Source organism: Eurosta solidaginis, chromosome 1 (assembly GCF_040869045.1).
Source record: "Eurosta solidaginis isolate ZX-2024a chromosome 1, ASM4086904v1, whole genome shotgun sequence".
Lineage (NCBI taxonomy): Eukaryota > Metazoa > Arthropoda > Insecta > Diptera > Tephritidae > Eurosta > Eurosta solidaginis.
Window position 1 is genome coordinate 385,780,889 of NC_090319.1, and position 13,806 is coordinate 385,794,694.

Here is a 13,806-nt window from a genome sequence, read left to right on the forward strand (position 1 = left end):
ACAGACTGCAACGAAAATACACTAGCAATGTCAGTTATTAATTCTTATGATGAATTTCTTATGAAAGTTTTTGCATTGCTATATAATAATACATACATATGTATGTGCACGAGTACAAGTATTTGTATAAACCCAAATTATACACAAGTAAATTTATCTTACATAAATTTATATGTCGATGTGTTAATGCAAATTTACCAGACTTCCGATTTTATCATATATTTTATGCTTTACCCTCCTTCCTTCCCTACAATCAGTTCATACATCATACATGCCATAACTTCCAACGTCTTCTTCAATTTCAGTCTGTGCCACACAAAATGTACGCCCTTAAAATGTGTACCGCTGCCACCAACTTAAGCCATCAATTTTCCATATTTGGTCTGTATGGAGGGAGAGTTTACACGATTAGCACTTTAGCAGTGCAGCTAAGCAGTACTTCCGACTGAATTTAAGCTAAGCAAAATTGCAGCAGCCCGCAGTGGGCAATTTGGTCTCATTAGCCGCGGAAAATGCAAATTTTAAAGTGGAGTAACTGAATCGCACTATGTCCTTATGAATTGTTCCAAATTTTTTTCTTGGAAAATAGAAATTTGTATCGATTTTTGCACAAAAAAAAATTTGTTTTTTGTTTATTAAAATTATTTTGAAAAAAAAAAACCGATTAAAAGTATTTGTTATATGTAAATAGGAAAGTCTATGAAGAAATACTTTAAGAAAATTTTAATTTGATAACTCAGACCTGAAATAATTGGTTTTTTAGTTTTATAAAAAATAAAATACAATTTTTTTCGCTTCTTAACCTTTTTTTTCATATGAGCTTCCTTCTACTTTTCTTAAATTAAACAAATTTGTTAAAGAAAAAATTTATTATATTTAATTCTTTATTTTCTTTTTTTTAATTTTGAATTTTGACAAAGAAAATCGGTTCACTATTTCTCTTTTATGAAATGTGAAAAACTATGAAACTATGAAAAGCCTTTAACGCATGACGCAATAAAACCAGACAGGTGATGGACTTCACACGAAACAATTAAAACAACATAAATTATATGGCCCATATAATCCGTCCATGAAGTTCAAAGTAGTAGGGTGGGAAACCTGTTCGTACTATTTTTATACTTTTTACTACCTTAGTAGAGTAATATGCGGAAAAAAGCCAAACTCGCTGTATCTTCACATCGGAAACGGAGACATGAAGGAAACGAGAGCAGAGGAAATGGGACGGAAAAGTAGAGGAAAATGGAGGAAAGCCGGAAATGTAAAGGGAACAAGAGGAAGATGGAGCACGAGAGTAAAAGTAAAATGGAGAATAAGAGTAATGGCTTAAGAAAAAGTAGTAAAAAAAGGTTAACAGGAAGATGAAGAATAAGACTTAAAATATAATTGGATAAGAGCAAAAGCGGAAGAATAAGAGGAAGATCACGGAAGATTGAAAGGTATAGGGAAATTGAATGGGCCGAGTAAGTTTAACAAGAAAAAGCACGGTGTAGAGGTAATAAAAAAAGAAGAGTTTTGGGCAGAGGAGAGGCATGTGGAAATATAGAAAACTCAGAAAAATTTCTGTCGGGTTTGATCATAAGGCTGGGAGTATTTCCTGTTTCTCTAAACGTTGTCCAGGGTTAGCCAAAGCGGTTTAAAATAAATTTCTGATAATCCAAAGTTTTTGCCAGCAGATAAATCTATAAGCTCTGATTTGTTGAAGCATCGTTGCTGTAAAATTCCTGCCGCTAAAAAATGATTGGTCATACACTGAAAGATCAGACAAAAAATAATTGATTTTTATTGAAAACATTTGAATTCTTTGAAATTTTCTTAAACTAATAATATTGTGGCAAATATTGCAGTTCTATACATAACTATGCTGCTACTAAATAAATACACAACAACAATAAAGCAGGCAGCCACACTTGTGTACATGAACACATCAATGTAACCCATTTACACACAATACATAGAAGGCGACCACGAATATTTGACACGCACAACTAGCAGCAAAAAGCAAAGAAATTATCTCACGTACACATATGTAGCCATCAGCTAAGAGCAAAAGTTGTTACTCACACATACACAGGCATATAGCTAAATTACCAATCAGGAGATTCAACTGTTCTAGAATGTGAAATGTCTAAACCTTAGGAGAAATATGCGAACGAGGTAACCGAGAGTATAAAAGCAGCGCAAAAAAAAAAAAAAATAGTGAAGTACGCGGTAATCGTACTACTCCCAATGTAGTCTAAATAAAGACCGTTTTATCATACTGAATATTGGAGTTATTTATTAGATAGTTCAGAGATTCGAACGTTAGCTATCAGAGATCCCCAGAATTTGTTACAATATATTATAGAAAAAAAAAAGATATTTTTTTAATTCCTGAATACTTTCGTTTGAATTCCCTTTATTTCTTGTTTAGATATTTTCACTGTTTATGCTATTTGTTATGAAAAAAAGGAAAATGGTTTTTTTAATTCTGAAATTTTATTCTATGAATTTCCTCCAATTTTCCTTAAGAAAAAAGAAATTTTTAAGAAAAAAAACCTGAACTAGGTTATAAAAATAATATCTATCTTTGGGAGCTATTTCGCTACTTCCGGGGTCAGATCGACCACTGTGCAAGCCACAGCATTCATAGCAGCTGCGTTTCATGTTCATATACGTACTATACACATATTCAAAGATACATAAGAAGTATGGAACTAAATGGTAGTTGAAAAAGCACAACAGCCTATCAGACAACTGCAAAACACTGTAACTTAGAGTTAGGTGAACAAATTTGGAAACCCAGCTGCTATCATGTTCTCTTTTCTCATTTGTTTGATTTTTTACAAATCAAATTGGCGTCTTATTTAAAGAATCCAATTTACTCGTCATTTGTTAGTAAATTGATTTATTGCCTTGAAACTAATTAAATTTAGTCCAATCTAAGTACCATTGTAAATGTCTGCACTCTCTCCGTATCACGTAACGTTAGTATATATTTTTTTAGAATTATATTTTGGTTTTGCAAATTGTCGCACTGCTGAATTTTCATATAGAATTTCGCAGTTGCTGCCATCTGTTGATGCGTATAATAGGCTAAGTCGAATTGGCTGACAAGGATCTGCGTTGAAGGCTCTTTTAGTTTAGCTTATTTGAAATTTTCTTTGCTGTGAAGTACTTTTTTATTTTTTGTTTTTTATCTTTTTATTTTTCCTCAAATATTTAAAAGTGGAAAACCTATAATTTCACCGCCATTGCTTTTCCACTCGTGCCGCATTCCACATGGCGGTAAAGCGTGACTACACAATTTATGAGAATTTCTGCGCAAAGAAATACTTTCAAACAGACGTTCATATATTCAATGTAGTTTGCATTCAAGTGCTGTTTAAATTGCTTTATTTAATCTTTAAAAATAGCTGTAAAACTTTCTTCAGATTTATGTAAAAGATACGCGAATAAAATAAACACCCAACTGCCGTAATCCACTGACTATAAAAGTTTTCGATTGTTACAAGGGAGTTTTCGGTATAACAAGAAATAAATATTTGTACGTAATACTTTTTGGAAGATCTTCGTTAAGAAAATTTGATAAATTTTCCACATTTAGAAGTATGTTTGCTTATGGAGGTTTATGTTTGTGCTGGTTAAAGTTACACATGTACCTCACGTGCAACTCATCAATGAAATTCCTTTAAGGTCTGGTTTTTCAGTGCGATTTCAAGCTCCAGTTAAAGCTGGCTCGACTTTAACCCTAACACTTCGATCGCTTAAGCTGAAATGAGCAGCAGCTTAAACTCTATCCAAGTTTAACTGTAGCTTATACTAGCACTGAAAAACCGGGCCTAATTTGCTCAAAAATATGCGCGCACTCACGCTGTAATTATAGGCTTCAAATCAAGTGACCTACATTCATAACATCATTAAATGGTTACTCAATGAATAAACATTTTAATGTTAAAACTAATACAAAAACTAATTTTAAATAATAGTGCATTCATTTGAACGTTTAATCAATTATACTTAATTTAAAACTCGAAATGAAATGCGCAATCCTGCCATTGGGGAATTTGTTTGTCAACTTCAGTGCTGCTCAAAATTTTTTATATGGAAGTGCAAAACACAATACACGTATGAAATTGCATGTGCACTGAAATTTTTTTGTATTTAAAAAATATATTTAAAAAATTTAATTTTTTGAGGTCGGAAAAAGTTGAATATTTGGTTTCAAGTTAGAAAATATTTGCTTAAAATATTACGTCAATAGTTATATCACCAACATACAAGAGCCAGTAAATTTAATTCTGATAGTAGTGAAAAATTACATTGACCTTTAGCTTCAATTTTTGTGGGAACATATTCTATATACATATATCGTCGGGATTTGGGTTTCAATAATCATACTAAAAGTGAATGTAGAGATTTCCGCGAATGTTGCATTGGAAATTGTATTTGAAAACTTTTGAAATGCTTAATTAGAGGGCTCCGCGTGATTTGTTTTAAATTTGTGTTCCAATTTACATACATATATTAGCAACAGAGATTACTGAGGTGCTGAAATACCATTTGAATTTAATAAAATATTAAACAAGTAAATGATAGGCATGGTTACTTTACGGTTCCCTTCACTTCCAGTCAAAAAATGTCTCATACCCAACAATAATAATACACCGAATTGAAATAAAAAGTCACAGAAACCACCCCGTAAGAGGAATCTCTAGTTCAAAATAAGTGTATTTCTACTGCATTCTGAAACACTAATAGTTCGCCATCTATCTCTTTTACTGGCGAATTTTCAACTGGCGAATTTAACATGGCGATGTCTTAGGCGTTGGAAATTGTTCCCGCTGCTTTAACTTTTTACTAGTTCCTAACTATGTATGTATGTATATACAAATTTCTTTTTGGTATTTTTTCGATAGTTACGTACTGGTGGAATAGTGTTGAGAAAGAGGCGTACTCATATGTAGGTGCAGCTCGTTAAAGCTGGTAGCAGTTTTTTTTTTTTGTCGATTTTATAACTGAAAATCTAGGTATTGAGGAACTAATACTTATTTGGCACTCTAGGTCTAGTTCTGAACCAGAATTTTGTATCACTAGTTACAGACTTCCCTTGAGGGTAATTAACTAATATCCTATGAAGTTAGAATAGGCTCCTCTTGTTTTGGGTACAGTTTTGCTTACATTCTTTGGTCATATGCCCCATATATTTCAGTTCCGCGGTCAATTATCTATTTTAATTTTATTTATGAATCAATTCTGATCACAAATTTTTTCAGTGCTTTAATATTTTTGAATAATTTTTAGTTATCAAATTGTTAGTGTAAATTTTTTATCATACACAAGTGCCTGAGCTTCATACGGGAGTGCTTTTTCTTGGCCTTTTCATAAGAAATTCGAGCATTTTCATATGATTCGAAATTATATGTGAGGGCATATGGGAGTGTTATGACATTTTTTTTTATATTCAAAGAGTGAATTTGAAACTGCCTATGATTCAGGGCAAAACAAAAACAAAAGTGCTTCAAGTGGTCAACTTCATTGTGAATTCATAAAAGTGAGGAATCTTTCTACTCCTGCACTACCATACGTACCTGTCAAATAATTGCTGACAGGGAGAACGGCTGTCGCGAATGCCCAGAGAATGAAAGAAAGGTTTGTTTTTTGCTCAGGGTTAATAAATTAAAGTGCCATGAATTGCCCATTCATTTTCAAATTTTTCTTTTAAATGAGTCTACAGAAATGAGGCTACAAATTAAAATTGATTCTCCAAATCTATTCAATAAAGAAAATATGAGCATCCAGTTAAGCAAACATTTTAAGATATGTGAGCAGCGCTATTGAGTAAATGATTTTAGTAATCGAAACGCGATTCAACAGGTGAACCAGGCTGTTTACTATTGTGAACGTTTTTTTTTTTTTTTCACTTGTACGAATTCGCAATGGTGAACTTGCTAAAGAATTGTTTAAAATTAAGAAACAAATTCACTGATTTTAAAAAGTTATTATCTAAATATAATGCTGATTTATTTCTTTTATTTCTATTAATTTCTATTAATTTAAATGCAAAAATATTACATTTAATATTCAAAACTTATTTTTCATCATCTTCCCTCTACGTCATTAGCTAAAGGAGAGAAGGCGGCGATGGCAGTGTTGCTGATGTCATCTTAAATGAAAAAGATGATAGTAGCGTAAAGATTTGATGGAGTAGAGCATGAAATCGAATGGGCTTTGCGACGTTGCAGCCTCCTCCTGCCTATCTGATACTTTCAATCAAAAATTCCCGTTTTTGACTTCTTACAGTTATCATGCAATACCGACATCTTATTGTTTTTTTGTCGGCTCAATATCGATAGCAAATTATTACCATCGAGTTATGGGTTTGCTATCGGCTTTTTACCGACGGATTGCAGATATGTCAAATTTTCGGTAACATAGCAATAATATAGCGATAAGTTTATGATAACGTATCGATAACAAATCGACAACTTTTCCATAACAAATCGATGACACGACGACCAAAAATAGGTACTACTTACTCTTCGATAGCAAACCTAAATTTTTTCGATAATATATCTATAAATATTCGATAACGCATCGATAAATAATCGATAACATTTCAAAAACCTATCTATAATTTTTCCATAAAACGTCGGTAGTTTATTGATAATATGTATATCAACTTTTTTGGTTAAATAATCGTTAGTTTTTCGTTAGTAAATAAATCAATTTTCGATAGCACCACAACCCATCAATTAAAAACCGATAGCTCATCGATAGTGAACCAATAACACTTCGATAACAAATTGATAACACGCAGTCTGATTTCTGTTCCGGCTTCTCTTTTGGCTTCGGTTTTGTCTACTAATTCTTCATTTCATTTATCATATCCTTCCTTTTATATGATACAGGGGCATGGGCGTTGAGAACATCAGATGGGGTACAGCGAATTAAAACACAGTGGCTAAGCTGGCTGGGCCAATTTAACGGAATGATTGATGGACGGAACAATGATGGTATTCCCATCGGAGCACATAATTCACTACTTTTCGTTGTCATATCTCTGACTTCCTTCGGCCATCGCTATAGAAAAATAGTCAGCTCTTTAAAAAAATATTGAAATAATAATTCGCACAAGTTTCTTTGACTTGTTCTGCACCATCTCATATTTACCTCGTACTTAGCTTGTTTTCCTGCAGCGGAGTTACACTTTGAAAAACAATTTTGAAATTTTTATAAAATTTTTTTAAAATAAGAGCATTATTCCCAACTCTGGTTTGTAATATTTACTAATTAAAACGAAACTATCGTACATACATATATGACTGCATTTACTATAATATACTAAGAAATTTGTCCCAGATATCTTATCGATGTCATAAACCCCAATCGGCGTCAATTGATGGAAGCCAGTCGCCTCTAAGACTAATTCCCGTTATCTGAAGTTTACTGAAAATTTATGAAGTAAATAAAAATATAAAACTATGCAGAATTATAATTCATATATGACCATAAGATTATTTCATAAATATTGCATGCCTTATTAATGCAGAATGGACTTAGTTATGGGAAGCGTTGATGGAATCACTTAGTACAATAATTGACTGGTGCGTGAAAACCAAACTAGACGCTTAAATGTGGACTAAAGACGTTTTACTAATTTGCGCTATGATGAGCGTAGCGTATTGCTTCCCCGAAGGACGCATAGTCAATGGCACTTCGTCTGTAATCGATAAATTTCCATTCATGGTGTTTTTATTTTAAAACTGAGCTGATTTTGTTCTTGAGTAATAAAGAAATTTTGTGCTTTAAGGTATCTCTGCGCAGTGCACGTGGTTCACATTCCTGTGGTGCAACCATCATAGCACCACGATGGATTCTTACCGCAGGTCATTGTGTTGCTAATCGTAACGCCAGCTCAATAACCCTACAATTTGCCTCTACAAAACTTGATGTTCAAAATTCCAATTTGTTAAAAGTGAAACGTTTCATCTTGCACGAAGACTATGATGATGACGAAGTCTCAAATGATATAGCATTGTTGGAATTATATGGAAAGCTGGTGTACAACTACAAAACAATTGCACCTGTAATATTGCCAGAGCAAAATTTTGAGATTCCACAAACTCCAGAAGGTGTGCCCGGTTCGTTAGCCGGTTGGGGTGTGAATGTTGTAAGATTTGTTGCTATAATAAGCATTAAACATTACCGCATTCATATATTCATTTGTTTACTTCAGACTGGTGGTTACGTGCAATCAATTTTGCAGGAAGTCGACTTAAAAATCTATTCGGATGAGGAGTGTTTGAAACGTCATGAGAATGACACGACTGTTAATAATATTTGTGCAGGCGTGGATGAGGGTTGGATGGGTCAGTGTAATGGAGATTCTGGTGGTCCACTACTTTACAAAGGCCGAATTCAGTTGGGAATTGTATCTTGGAGCATCAAGCCATGTCGTGTACCACCTTATCCGGGTATATATGCAAAGGTTTCACATTATATTAAGTGGATTAGGAAAAATTGTGATTTGTGTATATGAATAAATTAGTCATAAAATAACTATTCCCAATAGAAAGTATTATAAAGTAGGCATTTTTTTAAACTCTTTTATGTTTTTTATTTAATGCTTAATGCCTTGGTCATGTTTTTTTAATGAGCCGGACACAGACCTATTCAAAAAAATCGTGTTTATGCCACGAACGAAGGGGTGGAAGATGATTGTAAGGTTGATCGTAAGACTATGTGTGAAGGGCGAGGGAGTGAGTGAAAAAGAGCTGCGGAAAAAGGAGAGTTCAAGAAATAATAGAGAAGAAGTGCATTAAAAGAGAGGAAGAGAAGTTAAAAAGCTAACAGAGAAGAAGAAGTGTGAGCTATGATACGTCTTGAAATAGTTTTATAACAATATATGCAGATTAGGTTTTTTAGACTAAAAAGCATCGGTTAATGTTTAAGTAACGCAAAGTAATAAAGGGCACTCCCCTCTTAATAATACAAATAAATATCATTGGGCAATTGTTTGTGTTTCTATAAATAGAATAATACAAAACCAGTTCTTAAAATGTACCGCCAACAATAAAGCGTAGATTTGGTACAAGCTAACATGCAAAGTATGTACTGTCCAAAGAATAAACTACGTAAGGAAGCAATTGAGGAAAATTGCACAACAACAAAGCCATAGCCTTGGCTATATGTGTTTGTAACAGCTCAACTATCACAGGAGTGCGTGTTTTAATTCCACTCAGATGATTTATAAATGAGTAAAGGCGGGTCATGTGACACGTCTTCCGATATTTTTGAAAGTATTTTAACAGTCCAGCCCTGGGAAGCAGTGAAATTATAAACAAAATTTTAATTTATAAAAGCAAATGTAAATAAATTTTGCATTTTTATTAATAACCCAGCGAATATCATGATTCAAAAAAAGTCAGGAAGGAGTCCTAACTCGAATCGTTTACTCTCATTATGAGCTCATTTATTAGTCCGGATTGAATGTATTTCTCTTCTTGCAAAGGTTATCCGATGTGAGCCTTTCTCATAGATTATGTGAGCCTAAATAGAAGTCCGATCAGATTCCGATTACGCTCATAAACAGCTCATAATTTGCTTCTTATATGACTCTTTTCAGAGTAGTTTATATACTTTATATTAGAGATTAGGCTTGGCCAGATCAGGGCGGATTTCGGGCACATGGCATTAAAAAGGAGAAAGAAGCATATTCTCAATATTGGCTGGGAAACAGAAACTTCGAAGGAAACCCATAAAAGTAGGTCATGTCGACGTCAGCTCTAATTAAATAAATAGAGGGCTCGATAGGCCACCCAGGCCATACCACGGCGGCAGTTTTGTGGTTACAATGAAACAGCACTAAATGAACATTTTTTCAAAATAAAATATGAATATTTGTTCCAAAGTTGCCTTGTTTGCTGAACACTTCTAGCTTACAGCACATATTTCAGACTCATATCGTGCTCCCGAATGATAAGCGCTCTGAGAATGGTTGAGGGGAAGAATTTGTTATTCAAACAATGTTTAAATAAAAACAGGGTTTTACAATCCCTACATTTTTATACTCAGCGTGCTTTGCACACAGAGTATAGTAACTTTGGTAACATAACGGTTGGTTGTACAAGTATAAAGAAATCGAAAAATATATAGCCTTCCATATATCAAAATCGTCTGTATCGCAAAAAATTTACTAAGTCATTTCCATCTGTCGGTCCGTCTATTAATACGATAACTTGACTAAATATTGAGATATCTTCACCAAATTTGGTACACGAGTTTTTCTGGACCCAGAATAGATTGGTATTGAAACTGAGCGAAATCAGATGATAACCAAATTTGACGTGTGGACTGGACTACGCCCACTTTTATATAAAAGGTTTTTATAATACGAATAAAACAAGCAATATCTTTGCAACAAAGAGCTTTATATCAATTATATATCTTTTGCCAAGTGGTTTTATAACAAGAAATAGGAAAAAAAATTTTAAAATCGGCGTGGCACCGTCCCTTTTATGACTAAGCAATTTTCTATGTTTCAGAATCGTGATAAGATTGGGTACACATCTTTTCCTTATAGCAGGAACTACTTCTAGAAGAATGGACAAGATCGTTTAAAGACCACTCCTGCTGTTATATAAAAAAATTTTAAAAGGGTCGTAAACTAGAATAGTAAGCTTTATCTTAACGAAAAATAGTATTGTATCAATGATATTTTACTTGCCAAGTTTTATTGTAAGAGGGAGACATTTTTTTTAAATGAGCGGTGCCACGTAGAAAAGTAATTTATCTGAAATGAGCTGTACAACTGCAGCTCACGCTGGGTATATAATGTTCGGTTACACCCAGTTTAGACACCATTACTTGTTATAATTAGGTTTCTGGTTTGGCAAATTGTTGTATTGCTGTATTTTTATACTCAGGTGAGCAGAGCTCACAGAGTATATTAACTTTGATTGGATAATGGTTGGTTGTACAGGTATAAAGGAATCGAGATAGATATAGACTTCCATATATCAAAATTATCAGTATCGAAAAAAAATTTGATTGAGCCATGTCCGTCCGTCCGCCCGTCTATCCGTTTACACCATAACTTGAGTAAATTTTGAGGTATCTTGACGAAATTTGGTATAAAGGTTCCTGGGCACTCATCTCAGATCGGTATTTAAAACGAACGATATCGGACTATAACCACGCCCACTTTTTCGATATCGAAAATTTCGAAAAACAGAAAAAGTGCGATAATTCATTACCAAAGACGGATAAAGCGATGAAACTTGGTAGGTGAGTTGAAGTTATGACGCAAAACAGAAAATTTGTAAAATTTTGGACTATGGGCGTGGCACCGCTCACTTTTAAAAGAAGGTAATTTAAAAGTTTTGCAAGCTGTAATTTGGCAGTCGTTGAAGATATCATGATGAAATTTGGCATGAACGTTACTCCCATTACTATATGTATGTTTAATAAAAATTAGCAAAATCGGAGAACGACCACGCCCACTTTAAAAAAAATTTTTTTAAGTCAAATTTTAACAAAAAATTTAATATCTTTACAGCATATAAGTCAATTATGTCAACATTCAACTCCAGTAATGATATGGTGCAACAAAATACAAAAATAAAAGAAAATTTCAAAATCGGCGTGGCTCCGCCCTTTTTCATTTAATTTGTCTAGGATACTTTTAATGGCATAAGTCGAACAAAAATTTACCAATCCTTGTGAAATTTGGTAGGGGCTTAGATTCTTGAACGATAACGGTTTTCTGTGAAAAAGGGCGAAATCGGTTGAAGCCACGCCCAGTTTTTTTACACAGTCGACCGTCTGTCCTTCCGCTCGGCTCTTAACACGATAACTTGAGCAAAAATCGAAATATCTTTACTAAACTTAGTTCACGTACTTATCTGAGCTCACTTTGCATTGGTATAAAAAATGGCCGAAATCCGACTATGACCACGCCCACTTTTCCGATATCGAAAATTACGAAAAATTAAAAAAATGGCATAATTCTATACCAAATACGAAAAAAGGTATGAAACATGGTAATTGGATTGGTTTATTGACATAAAATATAACTTTAGAAAAAAACTTTGTAAAATGTGTGTGACACCTACCATATTAAGTAGAAGAAAATGAAAAATTTCTCCAGGGCGACATCAAAAGCCCTTCGAATCTTGGCAGGAAAAACGCCTTCACATATACAACTACCACCACTCCCTTTTAAAAGCCTCATTAATACCTTTAATTTGATACCCGTATCGTACAAACACATTCTAGGGACACCCCTGGTCCACTTTCATGGCGATATCTCGAAAAGGCGCCCACCTATAGAACTAAGGTCCACGCCCTTTTAAAATACTCATTAACACCTTTCATTTAATACCCATATCGTACAAACAAATTCTAGAGTCACCCCTGATCCACCTTTATGGCGACATCTCGAAAAGGCGTCCACCCATGGAACTAAGGCCCACTCCATTTTAGAATACTCATCAACACCTTTCATTTGATACCCACACCGTACAAATAAATTCTAGAGTCAGCCCTGGTCCACCTATATGGCGATATCCCGAAATGGCGTCCACCTATAGAACTATGGCCCACTCCCTCTTAAAATAATAATTAATACCTCCCATTTGATACGCATGTCATACAAACACTTTCCAGGGTTACCCTAGGTTCATTTTCCTACATGGTGATTTTCCCTTATTTTGTCTCCATAGCTCTCAGCTGAGTATGTAATGTTCGGTTACTCCCGAACTTAGCCTTCCTTACTTGTTATATATACAATCGGATGCGTAAAAAAAGGCTGAGTGAAATTGGCTGACAACGATCTGCGTTGAAGAATTTTTTGATTTAGCTTATTTGATACTTTCTTGGTGGTAAATTACTTTTTACTTCTTACGTTTTTATTTTTTGCGTGGTCCCGAGTACAATACCAGCTACAGCTCTGAGAAGCTTTGTTAAACGCAATTCTAGCACTGTATTGAACATTGCTTAGGTATGTAGCATATGCTGATAAAACCGAAGCGATAGTTCGTGCTACGAAATACATATTTTGGCGAATGTTAACATCACTATAAATAAAAAATAAATAAATGTAAGGCGCGATAACCTCCGAAGAGATCTAAGGCCGAGCTTCTCTTCCAATTTGCGTCGTGCTCCTCTTGATTTTTCCCTACAAATTGGCCGGACGGGACCTACATGTTTTATGCCGACTCCGAACGGCATCTGCAAGGCAGATGAGTTTTCACTGAGAGCTTTTCATGGCAGAAATACAATCGGAGCACTTGCCAGACACTGCCGAGGGGCGACTCCGCTTAGAAAAATTTTCTTATAATTGAAAAATCTTATTTCTAAGATTTTGATGTTGCTTTGCCCGGGAGTTGAACCCAGGGCATACGGTGTGATAGGCGGAGCACGCTACCATCACACCACGGTGGCCGCCTCACATCACTATGCTGTTAGTAAATAATCAGAACAACAAAAACAGCAAGCAACCACACTTATATAAATGTACACATTAACGCAAGCAGCCACACCTATGTACAAGGCAACGAAGAATATTCCATACACATAACCAGAAGCTTGAGATTATTTCACATACACATGTGTAGCCGGAAGCTAAGAGCAGAAGTTGTTACTCACTTATACACACGCATATGGCTAGAATAAAAACATAAACTAAGGACATACATGTATATAGCTAAATAACCAAGCATGAGATACAAGTGTTCTAGAAAGCATGTTGGTGAAACATTTAGGCCTAAGGAGAAAAGGGCGAACGAGGTAAACGAGAGTATAAAAGCAGCGCAAGCTGTGGAA

The 13,806-nt window shown here is 34.4% G+C and overlaps 2 protein-coding genes across 6 annotated transcripts in view; one reads left to right on the forward strand and one right to left on the reverse strand.

The window, feature by feature from the left end:
• LOC137238413 (uncharacterized) overlaps positions 1-13,806 on the reverse strand; it is a 189,931-nt gene that overhangs the window by 89,463 nt on the left and 86,662 nt on the right. The window lies entirely within an intron of this gene.
• On the forward strand, positions 7,544-8,584 carry LOC137238412 (trypsin-1-like). Its single transcript, XM_067763337.1, has 3 exons — positions 7,544-7,728; positions 7,793-8,152; positions 8,219-8,584. The coding sequence occupies exons 1-3, from the start codon at positions 7,615-7,617 to the stop codon at positions 8,519-8,521; spliced, it is 777 nt and encodes a 258-aa protein (XP_067619438.1). The 5' UTR covers positions 7,544-7,614; the 3' UTR covers positions 8,522-8,584.

Coding starts and splice junctions, on each gene's coding strand:
- LOC137238412 (XM_067763337.1), top strand. CDS start 7,615: ATGTGGACTAAAGACGTTTTACTAATTTGCGCTATGATGAGCGTAGCG. Junction 7,729..7,792: donor TCGATAAATTTCCATTCATG/GTGTTTTTATTT, acceptor TTGTGCTTTAAG/GTATCTCTGCGCAGTGCACG. Junction 8,153..8,218: donor CCGGTTGGGGTGTGAATGTT/GTAAGATTTGTT, acceptor TGTTTACTTCAG/ACTGGTGGTTACGTGCAATC.